General features: G+C 44.7%; 1 protein-coding gene across 1 annotated transcript in view; it reads left to right on the forward strand.

The window, feature by feature from the left end:
• ITPR1 (inositol 1,4,5-trisphosphate receptor type 1) overlaps positions 1-24,679 on the forward strand; it is a 162,950-nt gene that overhangs the window by 121,084 nt on the left and 17,187 nt on the right. The window contains exons 41-54 of the mRNA XM_068409372.1: positions 1,607-1,787; positions 2,412-2,665; positions 6,560-6,760; positions 7,818-7,928; positions 9,090-9,185; positions 9,950-10,072; positions 11,084-11,188; positions 11,999-12,191; positions 14,099-14,221; positions 17,070-17,245; positions 18,749-18,913; positions 20,015-20,210; positions 21,560-21,661; positions 23,483-23,622. Coding sequence (XP_068265473.1) covers positions 1,607-1,787; positions 2,412-2,665; positions 6,560-6,760; positions 7,818-7,928; positions 9,090-9,185; positions 9,950-10,072; positions 11,084-11,188; positions 11,999-12,191; positions 14,099-14,221; positions 17,070-17,245; positions 18,749-18,913; positions 20,015-20,210; positions 21,560-21,661; positions 23,483-23,622 — 2,166 coding nt within the window. The remainder of the gene's footprint in view (positions 1-1,606; positions 1,788-2,411; positions 2,666-6,559; positions 6,761-7,817; positions 7,929-9,089; positions 9,186-9,949; positions 10,073-11,083; positions 11,189-11,998; positions 12,192-14,098; positions 14,222-17,069; positions 17,246-18,748; positions 18,914-20,014; positions 20,211-21,559; positions 21,662-23,482; positions 23,623-24,679) is intronic.

The raw sequence follows: 24,679 nt of genomic DNA on the forward strand, positions 1-24,679 counted from the left end.
TAGTTTGACTGTATTCTGTCCACTAGGTCTGGTCAGGTCAAAGAACCAGTTTAGAATAAAAAAAAAAATACCTGGAGAAGTAAACTGTCATTCAGACAAAGGATGGTTTTATTTGGGTATATTTTACGAGGAAACATTAAAATTCTGGGTGTAAAGTATTGGATTAGAGAATAATCCTGCAAATACTATGAAACAAGTTGGACACCCATATCATCTTGTGTCATGTCCCAGGGCCCAGCAGAGTTTCTGTTGCAGTGACTTTCAGCAGAAGGCATCTCCTGCAGTGCCCTGGCAGGTCTGTTTTACTGGATGGATGTCAGGAGGAGGTACCAGCGTGGCTGGCTGTGCGGGCGGGTGATGCCCGTGCTGGGTTCTTCTCCTTTCCCTCCTCTCTGTTAGTCACTAGAAGTAAGAGTGAACTCAGAGTTTACCTGAGATGCTCTGGGTGGGTAGAAGGTATCGCAGTGGCAGGAGGGATATCTCGTGTGAACATTGACCACCTTTAAATAGTAGCACTGCTTCTCTGTCCGTAATCAAAGACACAGCTTTATTAGTGTTTCAAAGTCATGCAGCGCCGTTCTGACTGCAGCAGCTTGGGAGCGATCAAAGGCAGGCGTACACAGACGGCCTCGTGTGCTCCGTTGCGCGGAAAAGCGGCCAGGATATATTGCTTATTCCCATTTTAATTTGTTTTTTCAATAAATCAGGCTTCATTCCTATTCATCATGTAAAGCTGTCGGATCGTGAGCCGCTGCAGAATGCTAACTAATTTCATAATACTCTGCATAAGGTGACCCACTTACAAGTTCATCCTTCAGTCGTGTTTAAGCTCTGGTCCTGATTTATGTAACAGCATATTGGTTTCATCAAGAATTGTCTGATCGCTCACTGTGTTGGCTCATTTTTGACCTGTACATGATTTGTATTCTCCTCAATTTTAGGAAGAACTTTCTGTCTCTCGGTGCATATGGGCAGAAAACGTTAATAAACCTTTTTAAAAGTAGTCAAGCATCGAGTTTTTCTGTCACTTAAAGTTATATCGGAGTAGGAATTAAAAGGAGTTTTAAGAAGGCTGCTGCAGACGGGGCAATGGAAGCTTCGCACGAAATATCCCTCATTACGTTGCCCTGTTTGTTTGTCTTTGGACTGTGATTAACATTGACTGTTGCACGTTATGAGTCACAGTCCCTTTGATTGGAGGGTGGGAAGGCAGGACAGTTGTTTTTCCTCTGTATTTTGCTCATCCTCTTTTGTTTCTGCACTGAGAATCAAATTACAGACAATTCCATTGTCCTTACCTTACCCTTAATTCATTGTACTTACCTTAATGCTGTTATTGAGAGAGAAGTGTGCTGCCTAAATGTATTAGGGCTTGTGTGATGTATTGCACTCGCTTTTCTTTAAAAATATATTTGGAAGTTGTTAACAGGGGAGCTAACGGGCTTCCTTAACAATACAGGACGAGTCTCCATCGCTCTGGGTTTTGGTTTACTGAAAACTAATTAACCTCCCAGTCCTTCGGGATATCCCGCAGTGCAGAAAGGTGAAATAATCTGTATTCAACCTGTGTATGGAGATATAGATCCTGTTCCATTTTCTCTCGTAGCATTCGTTCTTCTGCCGACTGACAGAAGATAAGAAATCTGAGAAGTTCTTTAAGGTTTTTTATGATCGCATGAAAGTGGCACAGCAAGAAATCAAGGCTACTGTCACAGTCAACACTAGTGACTTAGGAAATAAAAAGAAAGATGAAGACTCAGACAGAGATGTACCGAGCAGGAAAAGAGGTAAACCCCAGTTGTTCCGTTTCTGAGGTGACAAGGGACTAAAATGCTGTGTTTTGAACTCATTTCAATTGATGCAATAATGCTCTGATCTCTGATCCCACAGAGCAAAGTTCAGAGATCAGTGGTGCCCTGGCTCAGGATTTCAAGAGCTTCATCCCCTCTGCATCCGTTTGTGAGATTGTGCTATTGAAATGATGAAAAGTGTTTCTGAGATGAGCCTCTGCCGCCTTGTCTATCATGACAAGCTGCCCCAATCTGCTCCGTAGTAACGACCCTGGACTGTGGGTTGTGGTCGGTGCCTTCTCTAACAATAAGTGGAGAAATCCTAATTGTCTTCTAGAGCAGGTCCTTTTCTCCTAACTCCTGGTAGTGCTAGATGTGTGTGCCCTAACCCATTAATACCAGAATTTATAACTTTAATGTGGTTCGTATAAAAGGTGCGAAGAGAGCGACATGATACCCTTGTAAACTCGAGACCCTCACCCCCCACTAAACACACTTACCGAAGGAGCTGCTGATGACTAGCTGGCCTGCGTGTGAAACTGTCACGGGAAATGTGTGAACAGATTTTCTGGTCCCCTTTACTCGGTTCGCCTAAGGAAGATCTGTCCTTGTGTGTTTTAGTGAGAGAGCCCATGACCCAAATTACCGAGGAGGTCCGGGACCAGCTGCTGGAGGCCTCCGCAGCTACGAGGAAGGCTTACAACACGTACCGGAGGGAGGCTGACCCCGACGACCATTATTCGGCAGGAGAAGGAGCACAGTCTGCGGCAGACAAGAGCAAAGATGACCTGGAGATGAGTGCTGTGATCTCGATAATGCAGCCCATCCTCCGGTTCTTGCAGCTGCTCTGTGAAAACCACAACCGGGATCTGCAGGTACGGCCTGGTTCCTAGGCCGGAGTGCTCGCATGGCCTGGTGCAGCTGCTGCTCTCACGTCAGTCTCACTAATCCCTTGCCTTTTTTAATTGATACGTGACCGACTATTTCCTTTGGCCTTGAAGATAATCCAAAAAAAAGTATTTATACCTTGCTGGACAAATAAAGGGAAGCCCAGTTACCCAGTGCTCAGTAGTCTTTTCAATGTATATATAAGTAGCTGGTGGGATCTACACTTGATGTGGCTTTTTAAAAGTACATACTTAAAGCAAGCAGGTGTTGGGCTGTGAGGTTACCAATCTACTTTGGGGAGGGAAAGGAAAAAAAGTAGGAAAATAGCACTGGGACTTTGGTTCCAGCTGCCCTCAAGCATGTGTGTACTTTCCAGTGGAGAGGTTCTCGTGGGTTTTCGTGGACCTGTTCATGTGTAGAGTTGAACACGTGGGGATGGTACCAGGAAAGCCTCAGCTGCAGTTGGATCTGGTGAGGGACATGAAGGGCAACAAGAAGGGTCTCCAGGTTGTATCCACAGCAGAAGCATGGGTCTGCTGCTGAAGGGGCCGGGGCCCTGGGTGTAAAGCCCCTGGAGGAGGCTGAGGTGGTGTGAAGAGGACGGAGCCGGGCTCTGCTCGGTGGTGCCCCGTGACAGGGTGAGGGGCGCTGGACAAAGCAGTCTCCAAAGGTCCCTGCCAGCCTCAGCTGTCCTGTGATACTCTGGGATGTGTTTGTGTAAATTTAAATAGGGAGCCCAGAACGTGTACGTTAACGATCTCATCCAGCGCGTGCCTCCACAGGAGGTAAGGTTTTTGCTTACAAATGGACTGCAATTACCATGATTTTTGTTCAGCGTAACCACTGCTGCTGGATTGGAACTGAAGGCGAGCGAGGAGCTAGTGAGACGCCGTACAATGTACTAAATGCCCTCATAAAGGAGGAATAATTGCCTTGATTGCATATTGTTGCACGGCACGCCAGCAGTGTCGGACCCTGCGTGAGTGCTTTTCAGACCTGCCAGATCCCTTCCGCTGAACTCGAATGCCCTGCTGCTGGCAAGAGGGGAAATCAAATCTGTATGGTAATGCTCCTGGGCTGCGGACGTGTAATTCCCCCAGCATTTTACAGGTGCCGAGGTTACATACATGAGAGCTTCTCCTAATTTTTTACAAAAAACCTATTTGATCTTTGTTTTGTCGAACAATTTTCATGCCGTTAGCGATGTCGGAGACAAGTAGGGCGGCAGTTTTATGTGGCTCTAGTCCAAACCGCACGCATGTGATCTCTTGCTGCTGCTGTCTTTGGCTGGGCACTTCAAGCTATAGGAGCAAAATGGGATTCAAGCCAATGCAGAGACTTGGCCTGAGCTGTTCACCATCCTGAACAATTAGATTTCCCAAACAGCAGGTAGTTGCATTCAGGTCTAGGAGAAAAAGTTTGGTTTTTTTTTTAAAAAAAAAGGTGGGAGGAACAATTTTTCCAGTGTAATCCTCTTGCTGCTTGCCTGCCTTGCTGCTTGCCTTTCTCCTTCAGCCCTGAAGGGGAGGCAGGAGTGTCTGAAGCTTCAAAATCTTTGTCTCTGCAGCTAGTACGTTGTAACTGAACTCCTTATCGATATTGCCGATGGACTTTCTGCTTAAAGGAATAAGTAAGGCCTGTTCTGCAAGCTGTGTGTCTTCCAAAATGGCACAAGTTAGATTTAAATTGGAAGTGAACAGGCATCGCCTGCCCTGTGCAGCTGTAGGTTTGTGAAACCAAGCCGTTAGCAATTGCGAGTAGCCTGATGTTGTGCAAAAACAGGAAAATGCAAGTCGCGGCTGTAAGAGCCGATACGTGTCGTAGATGAGGAGGAAGCCTTTGTGAAACGGCTCGGGGAGTTGCAGTGCTGTGCCTTTTGCATCACTCAGTCGTTCCCTTTGCAGATAAAGCTGCGGTTTGCTCCGCGTTGCACGCGGTCAGGATGCGATCCCCCACCAGCTGACCCCGGGGGCTGGAGGAGGAGCTGCAATATCTTCTTCAAATTAATGCAAGGACTGGGCAGGGGGTGCCCAGTAGCCTCCCACACCGCCACAGCCAGGCGTGCAGCTCCAGCGTTACGCTTAAAAATCCCATCTTCATGGGAAAAAACATAGTACTCCAGTTGTTTTTTTCTTATCGAGTTATTTCTGTGCAATAAAAATATTGTAGTAATACGCTAGCCAGTCATGGTCGGATTAAAGGTCTAAGTTGGTAGGTTTAATACTGCTTTTGTGCAAAAAAAAAGCAGGAATTGATACAGCTTTTAAGGTTGGATTGGACTGTTTCTTTTATTCATAATCCCTGGAGACAAAGCCTAGGTAATAAAGAACAGTAAAGCTCTGCGTGCTGCAGGAGAGTGATTCAGTAATTTGGGTAGTGGAGCAGCACTGCTGCATGCAGAGAAGGGGCTGGTTTAGCTCGCCGTGTTTTAGGCAAGAAGCGTGTGTGAGAAGTAACTTCCTAAGACCAAAGAGCAAGCCTGTGTTCAGTGAAAAATGCCTTGCCTTACCCGATTGCTTGTAAAGAAAAATCTGATCATTTAAAAATATCTCTTTGCTAAGACTTTCTTCTCACTTATGTTCTTTCTTTGTGAAGTTTTTCCAATTAGGGATCAGATTTCTGCTAAAACAAAGGCTGTCCAAAGGAAACATTTAGGCTTTGGGGTGAATTACCCACTTAAATGATACAACTGTTCTTTCTAAGGATTCTGTGTTCATCCCTGCTCAAACAAACCAAGCTAGTATTCTGAAAGGAGCCAATTTTATTTTCAGTCGTCGTGTTTTCTCTGGAGGGTACTGGGCTCTAGGCTGCGTACTGGGCAGCAAGGTCTCCAACACCCCGACGTGCCGTAGAGGCATTAAGAACTGGCTGCAGATGCTGCCTTTGCAAGGTGCCTTCCCACTGAAAGCAACAGGACGGCACATTCGATACTGAACCATCGTGGTCCCACTCCATAGCCTGTGAGATGCTCTGGGTGGTAGAACTAAGAGCTTGATCTATACACAACAGACATTCCCTGGGGCAGTTTCTCACAGTGCAGCGAGGTCTTGTTTCCTTACAGCTTTTTCCTTCCCCTCTTTTAGCCATCTCACATTGTCCTTCTGCCTCTGGGCCTCATTGCTCCTCTTTCCTTTGTGGTTTTGACTTTGGATCAAGAAGCTGAGGCTGGTATAAGCCTAGCTATAATCAGGGTAGCTGCCGTACCACAGCCAAGGAGCATTTTGTGTCATCGCTTTCACTTTTATCCATTAGTTTTGCTTTTTTTCCTTGAGGGAAGGCACTAGCTCCCATTTCTGTAGCATCAACCTTTCTACATTCTGACAAGTTAATCAAAAGTCAGGACACTAAATGGGCAATCAGGTGAAATGTGCTGAATCACTGTCACCTTTAGTCTGCATTCACAGGCAGCGTTTCCCTTTTTTAGCTTAGCCTTCACTTGAACCTGGCAATTTCTTAGTCTGTTTGCCTTCAAAGACTTATTAGTCTGACGCAGGCACTAGAGGCAATCAGTTAACAGGGCTGCTCTGCGGGCTGGCAGAAAAGACCTTGCTGCTTCCATAATCCCCTGCATCTTGTTCATCTCAGGGGTTTTTTCACCTTTGAAGTGTTTTGTAACCTGCTAGAATTAAGCAAGGTAGGAGTTCTGCTGGAGCTTCGAGGAAAAGCAAGGGGTAGTGCCTGTCCCTTTTTACACACTGACAAACAGCATCTGAGTCTCTGGGAAATTGTTTTTCATTAATTGTCCTTTGTTTTGGTTGGGTTTGGTTGTTTTTTTTTCATTTGGAAGACAGGAGAGAGGAAACAAGTTTAAATGTTACGATCCAAACATCACTTTGTGTGCTTTTTTCCCTTCCCTCCCGGCTTTGCCACTCTCCTCGCAGAACTTCCTACGCTGCCAGAACAACAAGACCAACTACAACTTGGTGTGTGAGACGCTGCAGTTTCTGGACTGTATCTGTGGAAGCACAACTGGTGGACTTGGACTTCTTGGTCTGTACATAAATGAGAAAAACGTAGCGCTCATCAACCAGACGCTGGAAAGTCTGACCGAGTACTGTCAGGGGCCCTGCCACGAAAACCAGGTAACACATCTAGAGCTGCCAAAAGCGTCGCCCTTTCTCCCTGCACCCGCGGCGTGGGCTCTGCTGGGCTTCGCTCTCAGCCTTCTAGACTTGTGTTGTCTTAGAACGCTGCTCGCTTTACTTGCCCCACCCTTGGTTTGGGTTTTTTCTTTATAAACTCATAACAATCAACTTCTCTTTCTCCAGACCCCCTCTGAGGAGTTGAACCACTCAAAGAAGTAGAGATTTTTTTTACTTTGCTAGGATTTAAGTTGTTCTATTAGACCTGACAGACAAGGAGAGTGGTGAATTTTTGTACTTGAAATACTTTATAGTAAAAATACTGCTAAAACCAAGCTCTGTTGCCTGTTGTTAATGAAGCCAGAAATGTGGCTCCCCAGCCTGATGGGAGAAGGTTGAGCTCTGTAGCTTCGTTAATGAAGGTGATAACCATGGGGCTTGAGGTTGGTTTTGGACATAGTCTTGGGCATTCCAGTTCATAACTGAAAGTTTTTCTCTAATTCGGATCGGGAGGAGTAACAACCTTTAGATACAGGTATGCATCTTTGCAGTGGGACTCGGTGCCAGAGCAGGGCTCTGGGTTTTGGAGCCAGCAAGCCACCATCAGCTTGTGCATTTTAGTTATGGGCTGTTATAAAAGCAGGTTAAAGGGTAAGCAAGAAGGTTATGGAAATCCACAGTCTTTGGTTAGACAGGACTGCAGTAGGTGTTGATTGCACATATAAAATAAACTCTCCCTAATCTTAGGAAAACAGTGTTCTTCCTTAGCTGTGTACTCAGCCTGGTCGCTTTGGCATGTAAACGCTTCGTTTATCAGCTGCGTTGCTTTCTGCTTCCTGAGGCTGGGTGGTGTCAGGAGGACATGCCATGGCTGATGGTAGGAAAAGCTTGAAACAAAATGCCTTAATGTCTTGTTATTGCACCGACCACAGTTTTCTGTTCAGTTCCCATCTCAGACAGCTTACGAGGTGATGACAGAGGTGACTCTCTGGCTGGGTCACTAGCTACATTTTAAGTGTAGACAATTAGCGAAGCTTGATGAATTTTCTTTGGACAGAACTGCATTGCTACTCACGAGTCCAACGGGATTGACATCATCACAGCATTGATTCTCAACGACATCAACCCCTTGGGGAAGAAGAGGATGGACCTTGTGTTGGAACTGAAGGCAAGTGACTATTTTGTGTGTTCCACGTTAACAGTAAGATGAAACGTAATTTTATTGTTGGAATTATGTGGGTGTTTATTATATCCCAATATTCATAAGTGCTAAAAAATTATATGCATCAGCGAGCTGGAGGCAGTGCCCACAGATTGTTTGTCACAGGTATTTAATCTTTTAAATGATAACGTGGAGCCACCAGTTTTCAGATGGGGGGATGCAGGCAGTCCAGGTATGCTGAGGAGTACTAAATAATTTCCTGTTAAAAATTTAAAGCTGATGAAAACTACTCTGTTGGTGAGCTTTTACATATACAAGGGAAGTAAAATTTCTCATGCTACATCTAGTTTCCTAATACTTTATTGCTGTTGTTTAATCAGTTGATGTTTAATCATCAAAAATTTTTTAGGGCTGTTCATATTAGTGTGGAAATAATTAGCCCCGGTGCTTGTTTCAGAAATACACTGGCAGGTTGTCTTCTAGCAGCAGTAGTCACGGAGCGCTCCTGCTTCAGCATATGTTTTAGAAATATTTCCTTTCTGACTTACTGCCCTGTCTTATAGTGCAATGTCTAGTTGTTTTCCGTTGCCGACTCACACCATTATTATGGGTAATGTGGGTTTTTTATTATTCTAAATAAAAAATGCTTTTAGACTCAATTAGTGTTATACTTCAAAATTAAATACTTTTATTAGTTTTTATTGTCACTCATGATGGATTTTAATCTTAATTGTTCGTATTAAAGTAGTCTGGTGCCTTGTAGTTTCCCATTTCCTCCCTCTGCTTCTTGGCATGAGCAGGTTGCAGAGTAATTTTCAGTTAAAAGCAGCGAAGCACGTCTGTGTCTTCAGCCTTGGCTGTCCTTCGATTTCATCAACAGTATCTTGAGTAAAGCTGAGCTGCACCAGTTTGGAGTTGAGAGCTTGTAGTGATGCTGCAGTGTCTTTAAAACAAAACAAAATAATACAAGCTTGAAACATCAGCATTTTAGAAATCTAAACCTTGGCTTGGGTTAATTTGATGTCTGCCAATAAGTAGGGTTTGGGAAATAAACTGATAAAAAATACTAGGTATGTCGAGCCCTTCTGGCAGCAGGGCCGGTAGCCCTCGGGCTGGGTGCCCTCGTGACTCCTGGCAGTGATTGGCGTTGTTTTCCCCTCCCTTCAGAACAACGCTTCAAAACTGCTCTTGGCGATCATGGAGAGCAGGCACGACAGCGAGAACGCGGAGAGGATCCTCTACAACATGAGGCCCAAAGAGCTGGTGAGTCCCTGGGTCGCTCCGAAGCTCCCCACTCCCTTCAAGCCAGGTAGGGCAGCACTGGGGAGACTGGTGTGGCCACGTCCACCCCAGAGGTGCTGCAAGAGGTCTGTGCGTGGACCACTGGCTGCTGGAAGACCTTTCAAGGATTTGGTTGAATGAGTGCAATATCCCCAGGGGACGGGTCTGCCGAGGTCCCAGGCAGCACAAGCTATTAGGGGAGCCCTGTTGAACACTACGGAGGAGACATTCAGCAACCCATGTAAGGCAGGGAAGGAGCATCGTCTGACGCTTTGGAATCCACGTGTAGAAGTTATTTGCACAAGAGACAGAGAGAAATGGACGTTTCTTGTGACCTAAAAGCTGCTCAGTAGACTGCAGCAGGCTTTGGGGCTGGTTAATGTATTAACTGGTGAAAACACCAACGGGAGATTCAAAGTACAGCTGAAACGCTGTCGACTTGTCTCGGTGCACGTAGCTGCGGCGCAGGCCAGAGGTCAGAACGTGAGGCAGCGTGCGGCGAGGGTGGCCTGGAATGTGTTACCTAGAGGGGAACGTGCAGTTTAGTGTCTTGTGCCAACGAGCTGGGCTGAAGGGGCTGAGTTCAGCTCTCCTGGTTTATCCTGGGTGTTGCCAAGCCCACTGACCTTCCTCTTGAACGTGTGTGCGCAGCTCCCTTTCACCTCTGTACCAGTGCCAAGTGTCTGCTGCCCTTAGCAGACTTCAGCCTGAGCTGCCTCCATTGCCCTGTGTCTGTCTCTCTCTAGGTGGAAGTGATAAAGAAGGCTTATATGCAGGGAGAAGTGGAGTTTGAGGATGGAGAGAATGGGGAAGATCTTGCGGCATCTCCGAGGAACGTGGGACACAATATTTATATATTGGCTCATCAGGTAGAATTTCACCTACGGCTTTTGTAGCACCGAGTGTCCCAAACTGTGAATAGCAAGAGGGCTGCTTTTCCCTGAAACTGTTTTAATGGCTCACCTCTGAGGCAAACCCACTGCACGTTCTCTTTTAATCAGAGCAAATTCCTGTCCTCAAAGAATTGGAAAAGAAAATTCTATAACATAAGAAAATATTTGGAGTTTTCTTTTACAATGGGAAGCAGGCAGGCTCTTGACCAAGTTTCTGAAGACGTGTGATTCAAGTTCTTGGCAGCACTGGGCAGCAATGTATTATTTTTCAGCTGTATCAAAGGTTACTTTATACTCCCAAAGAAATTCTGCTCACAGATCAATTAAACTGTAAGCAGAAATCTCACTCTGCTTTTATGGTTTTTGCCACATTCTCTCTATGTTGGAGCCAGTCAGGTTCGTTGTACTGACACAACGTGGTGGTTGAAGGGTAAAAGACTAAGGGGGGGGGGGGGGGGGAAGATATCTCTAGATCTGCTTAATATATTGATGCTACATACATCACTCCATTAGAGACTTCTTGTTCCTTCAGCATCTGAGAGACCATCACTATGCTGTAAGGTGAATTCAGAGCATCCAGAAGCATTTTTGGAGCAGTGCTCTGCACATCTGCTTTTCAAATGATGCAGATTTTCCCTTCCATCCCTGCCTGGATGCTTGTGTGATTAGCACACCTTTGAGTTAGGGTGGGCGTGGGAGGATAGACCGAATGTGAAAAGTTTCCCAAGTCAGGCGAAGGGTGGGTGAGGATGGGTAGAAGAGGAGTACAACACGGATATTAAAAAAAATACATATTTGACTCATTCTGCCTTGCTCCCAAAATAGAGCTGCAGGGTGTCTGGTTGGAATAGAACAAGCCTTCTGTCAACTTTGCCCTTTCTTAGCAGCTGACTGCATACTATTTCTTTTTTATGCCAAAAATCAGAAATTTAATATCATGGAGAGACATCTGGTGTCTCCCACTCCCTTTGCATTCCTTTATTTCAGTTGGCTCGTCATAACAAAGAGCTGCAGAACATGCTGAAGCCGGGAGGTCAGATAGAGGGAGACGAGGCTCTGGAGTTTTACGCCAAGCACACGGCACAGATTGAGGTACGGGGACACGGGTGGCTGCTGGGAGGGGAGGTGTGTTGGGGGGGAATGATCTGGAAGAGTTAAACACCGGTTGTGTTATACGTGATATTTTGATGGAGCTGCCTACCTGTGTGTGGACTGTCATCTTTGACATAAGAATGTACATGTACTTATTTTTTTATTTTATTCTTTGACAGCCGCTGGGGGGGAGCTATTTTTGAGCTGTCATGTGTGGGCTTTAAGATGGAGCCGAGCAGAGCTCTGTTGGCAGGAGGAAGTGTAACTTCGCTTCTGTTACATTTTGGCCGGTGCTATTGCTGAATCCATAAAGTTAGTGAGAGCTTTTACCATTCTTTCTGTATTAAAATGACAATTTGGCCTGATGTACAATCTAAAACACCTTTTAAAAGTAAAACATAAATATGGAGAGTTCACAAAACGCTCTAATAAGCGAGATAAATGTAACTCTTACTCCTCATACTTGCCTGTGCCATGTGTGGCTTAAATTTGGTGAGATTCCTCAACTGGGTGACCAGATTGCTCTGAAGTTCAGTGCAGCTTTGGTGCGGGATTCACTTGGAAATCCCAGCTAAGAACAGTATTGCCAGGATGAGACCACAGCAGAGAAGTGATCAGTCTTGGAGATAAATGTAGGCCTGCTTTGAAAGGTAAATTAAATGAAGTCTCTTATCAAGCTGCTGTTCTACGGAAACGTGTCCAAGTTTCTACGTGTGGCTGGTTTGAAAGGGAAAAAATAAAAAGCAGACAAACCAAGAAATAAAATAGCATTTAATAATTAGGAAGAACTTTAATAAGGCTGCTGTTCAGATTGTCAGGTCGGACCGTACCATGGAGCAGATCGTCTTCCCTGTGCCCAGTATATGCGAGTTCCTCACGAAGGAGTCCAAGCTGCGGATATATTACACCACAGAGAGGGATGAACAAGGCAGCAAGATCAATGACTTCTTCATGAAATCAGAAGACCTCTTTAATGAGATGAACTGGCAAAAGAAATTGCGAGGTAGGTTCCTGTCGCCAGTGCGGCTGTGTGGAACGTTACCAGCAGAGCACTGAGGTCAGGTTTAGGAGTTTGAAATGTTGACTTGGGTAGCAGATGGTTCCCCGGTGTGGCAACAACCTTGATAATTCTTTGAAGGAGTCTGCTCCTCTGCACAGTGGCAACATGCTGTAATGAAGTCAGGCTTAATGCGAGAGCAATATGGACCCACTGGAGGGGGTCCAGGGGAGAGGGGGAAGAAGGATCACAGGTCGTCTTTGTTAAGATCCAACAGGAAGGAACAAATGTGTGGAGGCATTTGGTGGCAGGGAGAAATGGAGAGGACACAGCTGAAGAAAGCAATGGTCTGTTCTTCCCTGTGCTGGATACACAAAGCAGTTCCCTTGCACTGCAAGGAGGACGAAGGCTGGGTAATGCAGCATGGACTCAGGGCATCTCCAGCAATGGAGGTGGTTAAGAACAGGTTAAACATTCATTTTCCAGTAATGGTAAAAGTAGAATTCGCCCTTCCTTTGGGCAAGGAGTAGACTGGCAGATGTGCCGACTAAGTCCCTTCCTAAATAGAGTGGAGCTATTTCCACTGAACACTGGGTTAGTACTTCTGACAGCATCAAAATCCCCAGGAAGCTGCTTCCTAAAACGACTTCTAAGAACTCTACAAGAATGTGGGAGCATTTGGCATCCTAGACAAATGGGCAGCTTTGACAGAGTCCATATATTCTGTTAGATTTTGTTGTTTAAGTCTAGATTTTTTTAGTTACTCTAATTGTCTTGGAGGCTATCTCCAGGCAAGTGAAAACATCCATAATTAACAACAGACCACAAATTGACCAAGATCCACCAAGAAGTGGAGGATATTTCTTTTTTCTTTAAGGAACTGGAATCATTTAGTCTGGTCTTGTTTGGCCTCTGGGTGATACTCTACATTTGTACAACTGTTTCTCACATCTTAAATACGGGTTTGTGTTTTCATGATGTGAGCAGTGCTCTGTGCTGTGCTCATGTGGCACCACTTACCTGAGAAGGACTTTTTAAAAAAGGCTTCTAAAGACCCCTGTATTTCCTCCTTCAGCTTGTGGTGCTAGTCCATAATCTGAGCACCATAAGTTCCCCAAAGTCTTAATTAAGAAATTGGTGAGGCTTAATGTGTGCCTGGCTAATGAGGTGCAGCGAGGCTTGTGTTCCCACAGTGATGGGGTACCTTTTGGCTGGCCTTTCCATTCAGCTCTTCAATACATTTGCTTTATATGTGCGTTTCAGCTCATTATAATGAGGCATTTTATAATTCTTTCAACCCATTTTTTTTGCTTACGATGCCAGAAGAGGTGATGCTGGAGAGAGGCGGTGGCTGCTGTGAGGCTCAGAATTGCTGCAGTCATTAAGTTACTCTTCAGCCTCAGAGTCTGCATTGTCACCTTGTCCCTAAATTTCACTGAGCTGCTTTTCCTTTGCTCTCTGATCCCTTCTTTCCGAGCATTTTTAATTTAAAAATGGTAGCTGCTTAGCTGTCCTTGTCTTCTGATAACGTGTCCAGATTTTCTTCCTCCTATTTGTTCTTCGTGGGACTCCAAGTACAAAGTATATTATTAGGGGAGACCTGAAGTCCTTGACCTCTGGGATTTCTGAACTCCTTCTTGTGTGCCGCTAAATCCATTCATGTTTGAAAATATTTCCCTTTTTAACATGAGTCCTTTGCCTTAAAGCTCTATTTGGGAAACTGGAAGTACCCTGAAGATAAAGAGCAATCAAATAAACTTCAGAATAAGCCACGAATATTACTGCTGTTGATGCTGTGCTCTTGGGCAAACTGAAAATAAACAGAGTTTTGGTGGAGGTTAATTTTTTTTTTTATATAGAACTCTTCTTTTTTTAAATGCTCCATTAACAAGAATTATTTTTCCCTTTTGCAGCTCAACCTTTCCTATACTGGTGTGCTCGCAACATGTCCTTCTGGAGCAGTATTTCCTTTAACCTGGCTGTCCTTATGAACCTGCTCGTGGCATTTTTCTATCCATTCAAAGGAATTCGAGGAGGTACCAATATTTAACATACAAAAATATGTGAACAGATAAGGTAGAATGAGCCAAATTCTGTCCCCTACTTGTGTCTCTTCATCCCTGTTTACTTCAGTGGGGATAGTGGAACAGAAACTGGCCTTTTTTTTAATTGCCTTGATTTAAATTGTGCTGTTCTGACTTTTTCTTGAGGCATTTGTAAGGAAAATGTAGAGCCATGCTTTTTTCCTAAGGGAAAAAATTATCAAAGACAGACACCCACCTTTAATTACTTGACTGTTCTACTTTGTTTTAAAGTTCTGTAATTCAGTTTTGAACTAAAAATATGAAAAATGTTAATTCGATGTTTTCCTTGAGCTTGCATTTTATCAACGCCGCTTTCCATAAAACTTTCGTGGTTGCGTAGCACTTCAGGAGGCCTCCAAGGGCTGGGGTTGGCATTACAAATCGATGGAGGATGCAGAAAAAGAGCCCATCTCCCCTCTGTTAGGGTGATTCAAGCCTTCACTTCCCTTTCTTGGAGGTTCATAATGCAACAGGGCCAGTTCGACGCTTATCTTTTCCTATTGAACTTCCCTCTGCACCTTTCCATTGCGAGCTACCGAACCCAAAGACGAGGCAGCTCAAAGGTCGCAGTAGCCCGTGAGAAGGTCCAGGATGTTTTAGACCCAAACCCGGTGTTCCTGAGTGGGGGAAGAGTATAATTACCTTCTGCAAAGTCAGGCTGTGGTTTCGGCTGCTGTACCTCTCGTGGCACCCTCGGAGAGCAGAGCAGGGGCTACCCCGATCCCCTCTGGCCAGCAGCTGGTCGAAAGGTTTTAACAAGCACAAAGAGCAACTGAATTTTTTTGTCTCTAGTTTCAAAGATCACAAGTTAAAATTTGAAAGTCCGTATTTATGGCTGCTAGGAAAGCTGGTAATTAAACGAGTTCGTTGAGGTTACAAGTTGCAAGACTTGGAGGGGGATCGTTTGGCATTTTGAAGATGCCCTACCCTGCATATTTGAAATACTTTGTTTATCACATAACATTTTGATAAAATCTCTTCCTCAACTAGTTACAATCAAAAATGTAAAATAAATAAATAAATACATGTGTATTTTATATTTAGCTTAAAAAACCCAGACTTTTCAAAACAGACCATTTGGGGGAGGATGTCGGTGCCTTGAATTGCTCAGCCGCAGCGAGCTGAGCCGCCGATTAGCATCTGACTGCAGCAGAAGCTGCACAGCTTCTGACCTGAGGAGCAGAAACAAAACCAGATTCCTGGAGTTGGGTACTGGAATGGTGAGAATTCCCGAGGCAGGGAGAGCTTCCTCCCAGTAACACGCTGCTCCTGCCAGCAGCCCTGGAGCAGACCCCACGTGCTCGCAGCAAGCGCTTGGGGTGCAGGCAACTGATGTCGAGTGACCACTGGCTTGGTGAGCTTCATTTCCCATGGGCAAAGACACCGCTCCCAGTTTGCTCCCAGTCTCTCTCCGTCCCTGGGAAGGAGAGACAAGCCTTTTCTGAGCCCCACGCTTTCCGTGCCCTGGGTCCCATGAAGGTCCTTATGTGTCAGGGCATTGCCCTCCATGTGCTGATGAGCAGCCTTGGTGCCCACCGTTTCCAGGTGGGTGTCACAGGCAGCAGTTGAGGACTTCATTAACTCCAGTTGGTTTTGCAGGCCTGCTGGGAGCTGCTGCACCTCGTGAAAGCAAATCTACCCGAGTGCTGTGGATGGCTTTGTAAAGGCTGGGATGTTCAGACACCTGTGCAGGTGCAGGCAGGATCCTTCAGGGTCTGCCTCTCGCCGCAGTTCCCAAGTCACTCCTAAATGAGCTTCTGGATGTTTTGTGCTCCCTCCCCTCTCTCTGCTGTTTATCATTCCCACTCGGTGACTCTGTTTCTGCACCTTTTGCTGTGTGACAGCTCGAGCAGCAGTGGCTGCCTTGCTCTGGGATCCCAGACTCCCTTCAGACAGCGGAAACATCTGTTCAACTTTACGCTTATTAAGTTTTAATTTCCATCTATCCTCTGCTGTCTTTATTAATCTACAGTGACTTGGAACAAAATTAAATGGCTGCTCGTGGTAGTCAGATGAGAGTAATATTTCCTAAGCCTTCTGAATTTGGGCGGAGGGAGGAGTAAGCCCTCAGTATCTTGCCAATTAGACACAGCAGTCCTCTGAGTACGTACTTGCAGAAGGGCTGCGGAGTGCTGTGAAATGTGGGGGGTCTCGCCGTTCTGTCTGTGGAGGAACCAGCTGCTTGAAGAAAAACCCTTTTTTATGTCAGTTTTAAGAAAGATGTCTTTTATATTCTGCATAAACCCAGGGTAAATGGTTTTTTTTGGCTGAGTATTTTTAATGGCTCTTTCAGGGAAGTGTATTTTTAGCAACAGGGGCCTGGTGTTATGTAAGCAGGGCAGTCTCGTGGGACAGCCTAAATAGAACCAGAAATAGCACGAGATGACAAAAACTGGTAGGAGTTTTTTTGACCAAAAGCTTAATAGGAGAATCTGCTCTGAATCTGGACCTGGAGGAGTGTGTTGTCTGTCTTCACCTTCCCATTCAGTGCCTCTACAAACGCATTAGCAAAATGCCTCTCCTTTCCAGCATTCGAGGTGTAATGAACAGTAAAATGAAGAATCCTACAATACTGGTGCTTCCCATTTACATAATGCTTTAGTAACAAGTTTGTAATTAAAATCTGCTGAAGGCATTGGGCTCAGATGTCCCACTTACTGCTTTGAAACCAGTAATGTCTGAACATGAGGCTTAATGATGCTCCACCAAAGATAAGATAAAATGGTTTATTTGGTTATTTTGGTTTGGTTTGGTTATACAAAGTATTGAAATGGGTTTTGTTTTCTCCTCTCCACCCTAGGGACCCTGGAGCCCCACTTGTCAGGCTTGCTGTGGACAGCTATGCTGATATCTCTGGCCATCGTTATAGCTCTTCCGAAGCCTCACGGCATCCGAGCCTTAATCGCTTCTACAATATTACGACTAATATTTTCAGTTGGTTTACAACCTACTTTATTTCTTCTGGGTGCATTCAACGTAAGTATCAAGTGGGCTTTTTCGAAGTTCTCTTGCATCTTATGTAAGGGTTTCTTACCGGCTTGTGAAGATGTGAGGCAAAGATAGCCTGGGACATTGTGGTGGGACTGGTGGGACGAGTAATTCCCTCTTAGGACTGTTTCTAGCAGAAGTGCTTTGCTGTTGTTCATATAATCCTGGTTCCCCAGGCTGGAGACCTCTGAGGTTTCGCTCAGTTTTGCCACAGTCTAGAAACAGCTCCCACCCCAGCCAGAAATGTAAAGGAGTCTCCGTGACCCTAAAGTACACGGTTATTCGCTCAAACCCATCTCCCGTTCAGTGACTGAGCTACAGTGTTTTCGGGGTTGTGTAAGATTGACTGAACAACGCATTTCCCAGATGCCTGCCTGCAGTCTACCTGCCAGCCAGAGCCGGGCACTGAGCAGTTTTGCTGCAGTAATGTGTGAACTGAGCCACCAGAGAACTTCTTTAACCCTCAAACCCAGATACTTGTGGTCTCTTGTGGCAAGTAAGCCAAAAGGGTTTCTCTCTGAGTCAGCAGGAACCGTGCAGAGATGTCTTCTCAAAGTCTTGGCCTTTATTATGTAGTGCCCAGCTTTCAAGTGCATCATTTAATAGCAGTCCGTGTCTCCAACAGCCATCACTGCATGCCATGGACTGCAGAGTCAGAGTTGCACTGTGGTTGTTATTGGTAATTGTGGCATTTGGCAGGTGCCAGGTAAGCTGAAGGCAGCTTTCCTTTGGTGTTGATGGCTGGTGCTACACAGGATTACTGGGTGCAGGATTCTAGAGTGAGTGGCTGAGGGAATCTGGACCACTTGCTAATTAGCAAGCAATAGGGCGTGTTTTGGAAACGTAAGGGCTGCCTTAGGCAAGAGTTGTTGGACTGCAGAAAGCACCATGCTTAGAACAGGGTTGGTTTGGTTTTTTTTTAAGGAAGGTTTACCTCTCGCACCAGGGAGTGTTTTTACTTTCTTCTTTAAATCTTAGTCTTGACGCCCTTTGACAACAAGCTGGAGGCAGGAGTCTGCGCACCTTGTGTTAGACCTGTGCAGTTTTAGTTTTGGCTCGCTGTCTCAGCTGTGCAGAAAACACAACAGAAAGCAGGTTTTGACTGACGTGTAAAACGCTGTCGTGTAACAGACAATTCACAGAATCACAGAATCCATCAGGTTGGAAGAGCCCTCTGGGATCATCGAGTCCAACCATTGCCCTGACACCACCATGGCAACTAGACCAGGGCACTAAGTGCCATGTCCAGGCTTTTCTTAAACCCCTCCAGAGATGGTGACTCCACCACCTCCCTGGGCAGCCCCTTCCCATGTCTAATGACCCTTTCTGAGAAGAAATTCTTCCTAATGTCCAACCTGAACCTCCCCTTGAACAATTCAAGATGGTTGTCGATATCATCATGGAGCCGAGTTACCTCCAGCTTTGAAAAATTGCCTTTTTTTTCCTGAAAGCCACATGTTGTAAATAATGTATGGTTCATCTTTCCTTTAGGTTTGTAATAAAATCATTTTCCTGATGAGTTTTGTGGGTAACTGTGGAACCTTCACTAAAGGATACAAGGCAATGATCATGGATGTAGAGTTTCTCTATCACCTGCTGTACCTTCTGATTTGTGCCCTGGGGCTCTTCGTACATGAATTCTTTTATAGCTTGTTGGTAGGTATTCACCTTGCCCTCAGAATGTGTTTTTGTATGGACAAACAGAGACTTTTTTGTTCTTCTCAAGTATCTTATACAAGATGTGTTTGAAGTTGAGTTTAGTTAATATTGCCCATTACAGTAAATGTGTCTGCAGTTGCAGTGCAGGTTTTTAGCATTTCTCTCTGTTACTCCTCGACTTCTAAGGTACAGGTTTTCTAGGTTAGATGTATTGCTTGTGACCCTGCTCTGACTTCCAAGACAATAAAACAATTTAAAATCCTGTGACTCCAAGTATCATCAATACCTGGTGAAGGTTTAAGCTTTAAGGTCATATAAGCTCTTAGGTGAGGGGAAAAAAAAAAAAGCCTTGAAAAATCTAGCCATAGAAATGTGAGCTGAATGGTTACCATGCTCTGAGTAAGAGGCACACAGCCTTTAAGATGGTTTACTTTGTTATTATCAATAACTATAATGTAGTGTCCATGCTTCTTGAGCACTTGGTTAACCTTGGAGTGTCTCCTTAGCTGGAGCCAGGCTCCACACCTCACACGACTGACACGGGTGCCCAGCATACGTGTTTTTTTCTGTTTGGAGTGGAATTCATTTTGCACAGCACAATGCTTGTAAGAATAAGCACTGAAGGAGTGTAGCTAGTGTTGGTGGAGAAAATGTGTCACTCTTACAGCAAACCCTAAATCCCATTCAGAACACACTATTCTTGTCCCTTTGTTTGATGCTTGCTCCATCCACTGGTGACTGAATTGGTTATTTTCCATATTGCTGTAGGTCCCGTTTATCAAATACCTGTTCTCCCATTGTCAGCCAGCATAGCCAGCAACCTGCCTGGGCTGGTGGATTGCCACAGAGCCAGAGGAGTGAAAAATGAAGGAAACTTCTGTAAAGAAATTTAAACAAAGAATTTGGGCAAAAATATTGCTCATTTAATTATACACTTAATAAACTGAGACTTAAAAAGCTAATTGCGTTTTGAAATGGGCTGTTTTGAGATTGTGATGGGGCAGAGAATACTATAAAGAAGATAGAGCAGTGTGTGTTAGCAGCTTTCTGTTTAAAGCATGCCCTGTATATCTAGCACTTCTGTTCCTTGTCCCCCAGCTCTTTGACCTGGTGTACCGAGAAGAGACCTTGCTGAACGTCATCAAGAGCGTCACGCGCAACGGGCGTTCCATCATCCTGACTGCTGTGCTCGCTCTCATCTTGGTCTACCTGTTCTCCATAGTGGGGTACCTCTTCTTCAAAGATGACTTTATCCTGGAAGTAGACAGGCTTCCTAACGACACGTTATTGCCAGGTTGGTACCGGCGACTCATTTTGATGGTTTGTGTTGAAGAAAGTAATCACAGACTCAGTCAGGTTGGAAGAGACCTGTGGGATCGAGTCCAACCATTGCCCTGACACCACCATGTCAACCAGACCATGGCACTAAGTGCCATGTCCAGTCTTTTCTTAAACCCCTCCAGAGATGGTGACTCCACCACCTCCCTGGGCAGCCCCTTCCAATGTCTAATGACCCTTTCTGAGAAGAAATGCTTCCTAATGTCCAACCTGAACCTCCCCTGGCGAAGCTAATGGGCTTTTGTTCCTTGGGGCATGCTGAGTGTCTTCCACCTTTTGCAAGACATACTGATGACCTCACCAGTTTGACAATGTCTTTTTTATAAAGGACACTGTTTAAACAGAAAATAAAATTTAAAAAACCCCAAACTAATTGGGGCAAGCAGATACCCCAGTATTTTTACCAAATGCTGCAATCTGCTGCAGCATGAAGAGGGGTGGGGAGGAGGAACCCCTGGAGATAGCACTTAGGCTCTTCTGCACACGTTGAGATTTCTCCCCTCACTGTTTGCTGAAACAGTTGAGATTATCTAATTCAGCTACACCTACTCCCTCCCCCAGTTTAATTACAAGCAGACTTTAGGCAGGCCATCGTGGAGAGGCTCTGCACTGGGAGAATGCAGGTCTGCCTCGGTTTGCCAGACACTGCATGCTTACCTTGGCTTTTAGTGGTGGGGTTTAGTTTCAACATAACAAAAAGAAATATTTTTATCTGAAATAACAGACTGAATATAAATGAAGGGCATCAAAGAGATGCTCCTGTGAAGCAGGGGTTTATCTCTCTAACTCTGGTTTGCTCATAGTTTTTATAGACTGTATTAACCTCCCTCAAATACTTGCTACAGTTTAAACTCCATAGCAGACTTCTCTGTGCTGACCTTAGATTGCTTAATGTAAGTGAAAATTTGGGGGTTTTTTCCACCCTGCAGCATCAAGCAGCTGCCTCAGTGGGTGGGAAGCACAGAAATTAAATTTGTTAGAGGAGAGCTTTGGGTTTTTTCTTTGGGTTTAATTGCTCTCTCAGCTTTGGAGCTGATGCAAAATAAATGCACAACTTCGGTCTTTAATTCATAGAAATAAGAATTTTATGTTTGAATTTAAAATCATTGAATGTGTAAATCAGAAAGTACTGTGCCCTTCTAAACTCTAGGATAATATACTATTCCAAATCTGCCTAGTAATCACATACTGAATGTGATGGGGCACCTTAATATCTGAGAAGTAATTTTGCAAAACATATTGTTAAACAAATATGCAAAAACAAATGTTACACTATCCATTTGATTCATCCCCTTCTGTTTTTAGATCGCACAGAACCAGGTGAGACCATGACCGGAGAGTTTCTCTATTCAGATGTATGCAAAGCAGGTAGCAGTGAAAACTGTTCTTCAGTCATTCCTTCAGACAGTAAGTGTCTGCTGTTGAATTTGTAACTCACACCCTGAGTTTTCACACTTTTTCTAGTTAAGCAACTTAAATTAAATTAATACTATTTTTTTTCAAATGCTATGTAATAAATTGGGGAAGAAAGCTATCATGAGAGTATCTGACTTGAAAAAGCATTAATTTAGGCCAACAGCATAAATGACATTTGTTACATGGACTGATTAAACTAGAGAACCTTAGAATTAGACCATACTTTGATAAAACACTGTCATATTCTCTGATTTTCTACCTTATCAATTTGAGAAGGAAGCAATGCAGTTCACTTCTTTGCGAAGTTTATTATTTTAAAACATCAGGCTTATTAAATGGGATCGCAGAGGATAATGCCCTGTGAAATATGGAGCAGAACATCATTTATTGTCAGCATTATTCCATCTGGCTAACTAAGGAAACTGTTTTTAATATCATGGCAGGAAGTACTCAATGGATTAAGTAGACAGGGCAGGTTTGGGGGTTTTTTAGGTCAAAAAAGTGCATGCAAGATATTACTTGTAGCATAATCACGAGCCTCAGATTGGGTATTGAAATATTTCAGTTTTATTTTCTAGAAAATGTAATTTACTTCTCAGAGATTTATGATGCTGGCTGTGAGAGCCAGACAGAACATCACTATTTCTCTTAGAAGTGGAGCTCTTCTATGGTCAAGCGTTTCAAAGGTCAATGATGGCCACGAGCCCACGCTCGCAAGAGGAGATGGCTCTGCTTTGCTCAAGTGTCCTCTTTGATGAGCTGAGATCCAACACTGACACAAGAATAGCTGCTTTGTTCAGCTCTAGCAGGGTTGTGCTGCTTTGTCTTTATACGCTCTGGCTGCAGAAAGGGAAACTCCAGAGATGTTTTATCTCGTAAATAATCACCCTGATATCAGGGTCTTATGTGGCCAGGGATATTAATGATGCCCAAATCTTTGGCTGTTTCTCTACCATCTGGGGTTTTGGCTATGTCTGGATTGTGCAGGGCCCTTCTAAGGCTGTCCGTGGGAAGGTGGGATCCGCTCATTTATGATGAAATGAAAGTCATGAGACTTGTAATGGGCACAGGGAGAGTATATGAGAATGAGGTAATTAATTCTAGCAGTTCTGCAACTGAAACAGTGAAGTTGTAGGCTTCAGGCAAATGAAGAGAGGGTCAAAAGCAGCGTGTTACTTTTTTAGTACAATGCTGTTTCCATAAGCAGTGATATTTTAGCCAATGGAAACCCCAAGTCGCAGTTGCCGTTTTGAGTGCAGCCCAAAGGCTGTGCAATCTGTCAGGCACCAAGGGAGAGTGTAAGAGGCAACACTTTGTCCTCGGAGCTGTCAAAAAGCTACGATGCTGTATAAACAGGCAGCTGGTGAGCTGAGCTGTGCGTGCTCACAAATGGAAAGAGAGATTTCACCAAGGCAAAGGCAGAAGTCTGAGCACAAAAGAGATCTTTGCTGGTGGGGAGGGGAGGGCAGGTGGGAGGCAGAGCAGAGCCGGTCAGCTCCTTCAGAGAGCTGAGGAGGTTTGCAAAGCTGACTGGAAATTACAGAATCAATGAGGTTGGAAGAGCCCTCTGAGCTCATCGAGTCCAACCATTGCCCTGACACCACCATGGCAACTAGACCAGGGCACTAAGTGCCATGTCCAGTCTTTTCTTAAACCCCACCAGAGATGGTGACTCCACCACCTCCCTGGGCAGCCCCTTCCAAGTTCTTACAAAGGGGGGAGAGAGCATAACCAGCAAAGAATGGAGAGAGAGAATTATTTAAAACTGATCTTCTTGCCTTTGAAACATGTCTTTGCTTGCTGTGTTAATAGAACTGATTGCTGAAGAAATGGAGGAAGAGAATAAAGAGCATACGTGCGAGACGTTACTGATGTGCATTGTTACCGTACTGAGTCATGGGCTGAGGAGTGGGGGTGGAGTAGGTGATGTGCTCAGGAAACCATCCAAAGAGGTAAATTATCACTGAACGGGGGCGGAAGAGTGATAACCATGTAGGGCTGGAGACCTAGTTCTGCTGTGGAAAATGTGTATACGCTCCCTTTAAAGAGATGCAGGATACAGCGTGACTAGAAGGGACCACACTTTGTGTGATACAGTTAAATCTCTGTAGTACCAAATCAAACAACAGCCAGTCCAAACAAGCTTCTACCCATCCTTTTTTTAGGGCTTTTTTAGCTTGAGGGCTGTCCAAAGGGGGCCCAAAGGACCAGAAATGGTGTAGCCAACAGTCGGTGCTTTGGGAATTCAGGATCTGAAGAAACAAGATGAGTACAAGGTAGTGAAAGAGTCACAGGAGGTGGCAGAATGACAATGCAGTGGTAGCTGGTACCATTTCTGTGGGGAGCATCCGCAGGGAAAGGTAAGATGTGTAAGACAAGGAATGGATGAGAGGACAGGGACCACGCTGGGTGGGAGCTGGGACTGTGGGAAGGAAGGAGCCGTTGTTTGGAGCCATCATCAGAGAGCAAGCACCAGTTGAAGCAGCAGGAACTTTTCAGAATACCCAGAGCTGCCCCTATAGCTGCTGCTTTAGCTGTTTGTGCCCATTTGAGTCTCAAGCTGTCCTACCTCTGGCCATTCCCCAGAACCACGTTAGGGGGCAAAGGAGCGATCTTGGTCAGAGTGAATGTTTTTCTTTATTGTCTGCAATTTCGAAGTGTTTTCTAATATTTAGCCTTATTTTCAGCTTACAGTGGTTTAAAAGTTGCATAATTCTTAATAGAAGTTGGGCACCCAACTGGCAGGACGATTCTGAAAATGGGGGTTAGGTATTCAGGTATTCGGACCTGCAATAAATATGAAATGGGTTTGGGGAAGTCCAACTTAAGGTCCACGTACACGGTTCTTAGCATAAATGAAATTAATTAAATTCCAATAAAAGACTTTATGGTCATCACTCATACTATATTGATATATAAGCAGATTAATAGGAGGATAGGATTTGGATGGGCTTGCAGGGTGGGGATGAGGAGAGAACAAATTTCAGTGTGTGAAAGAGAACTTGGGCA

The sequence above is a fragment of the Nyctibius grandis genome, chromosome 10 (genome assembly GCF_013368605.1).
Source record: "Nyctibius grandis isolate bNycGra1 chromosome 10, bNycGra1.pri, whole genome shotgun sequence".
Classification (NCBI taxonomy): Eukaryota; Metazoa; Chordata; class Aves; order Nyctibiiformes; family Nyctibiidae; genus Nyctibius; species Nyctibius grandis.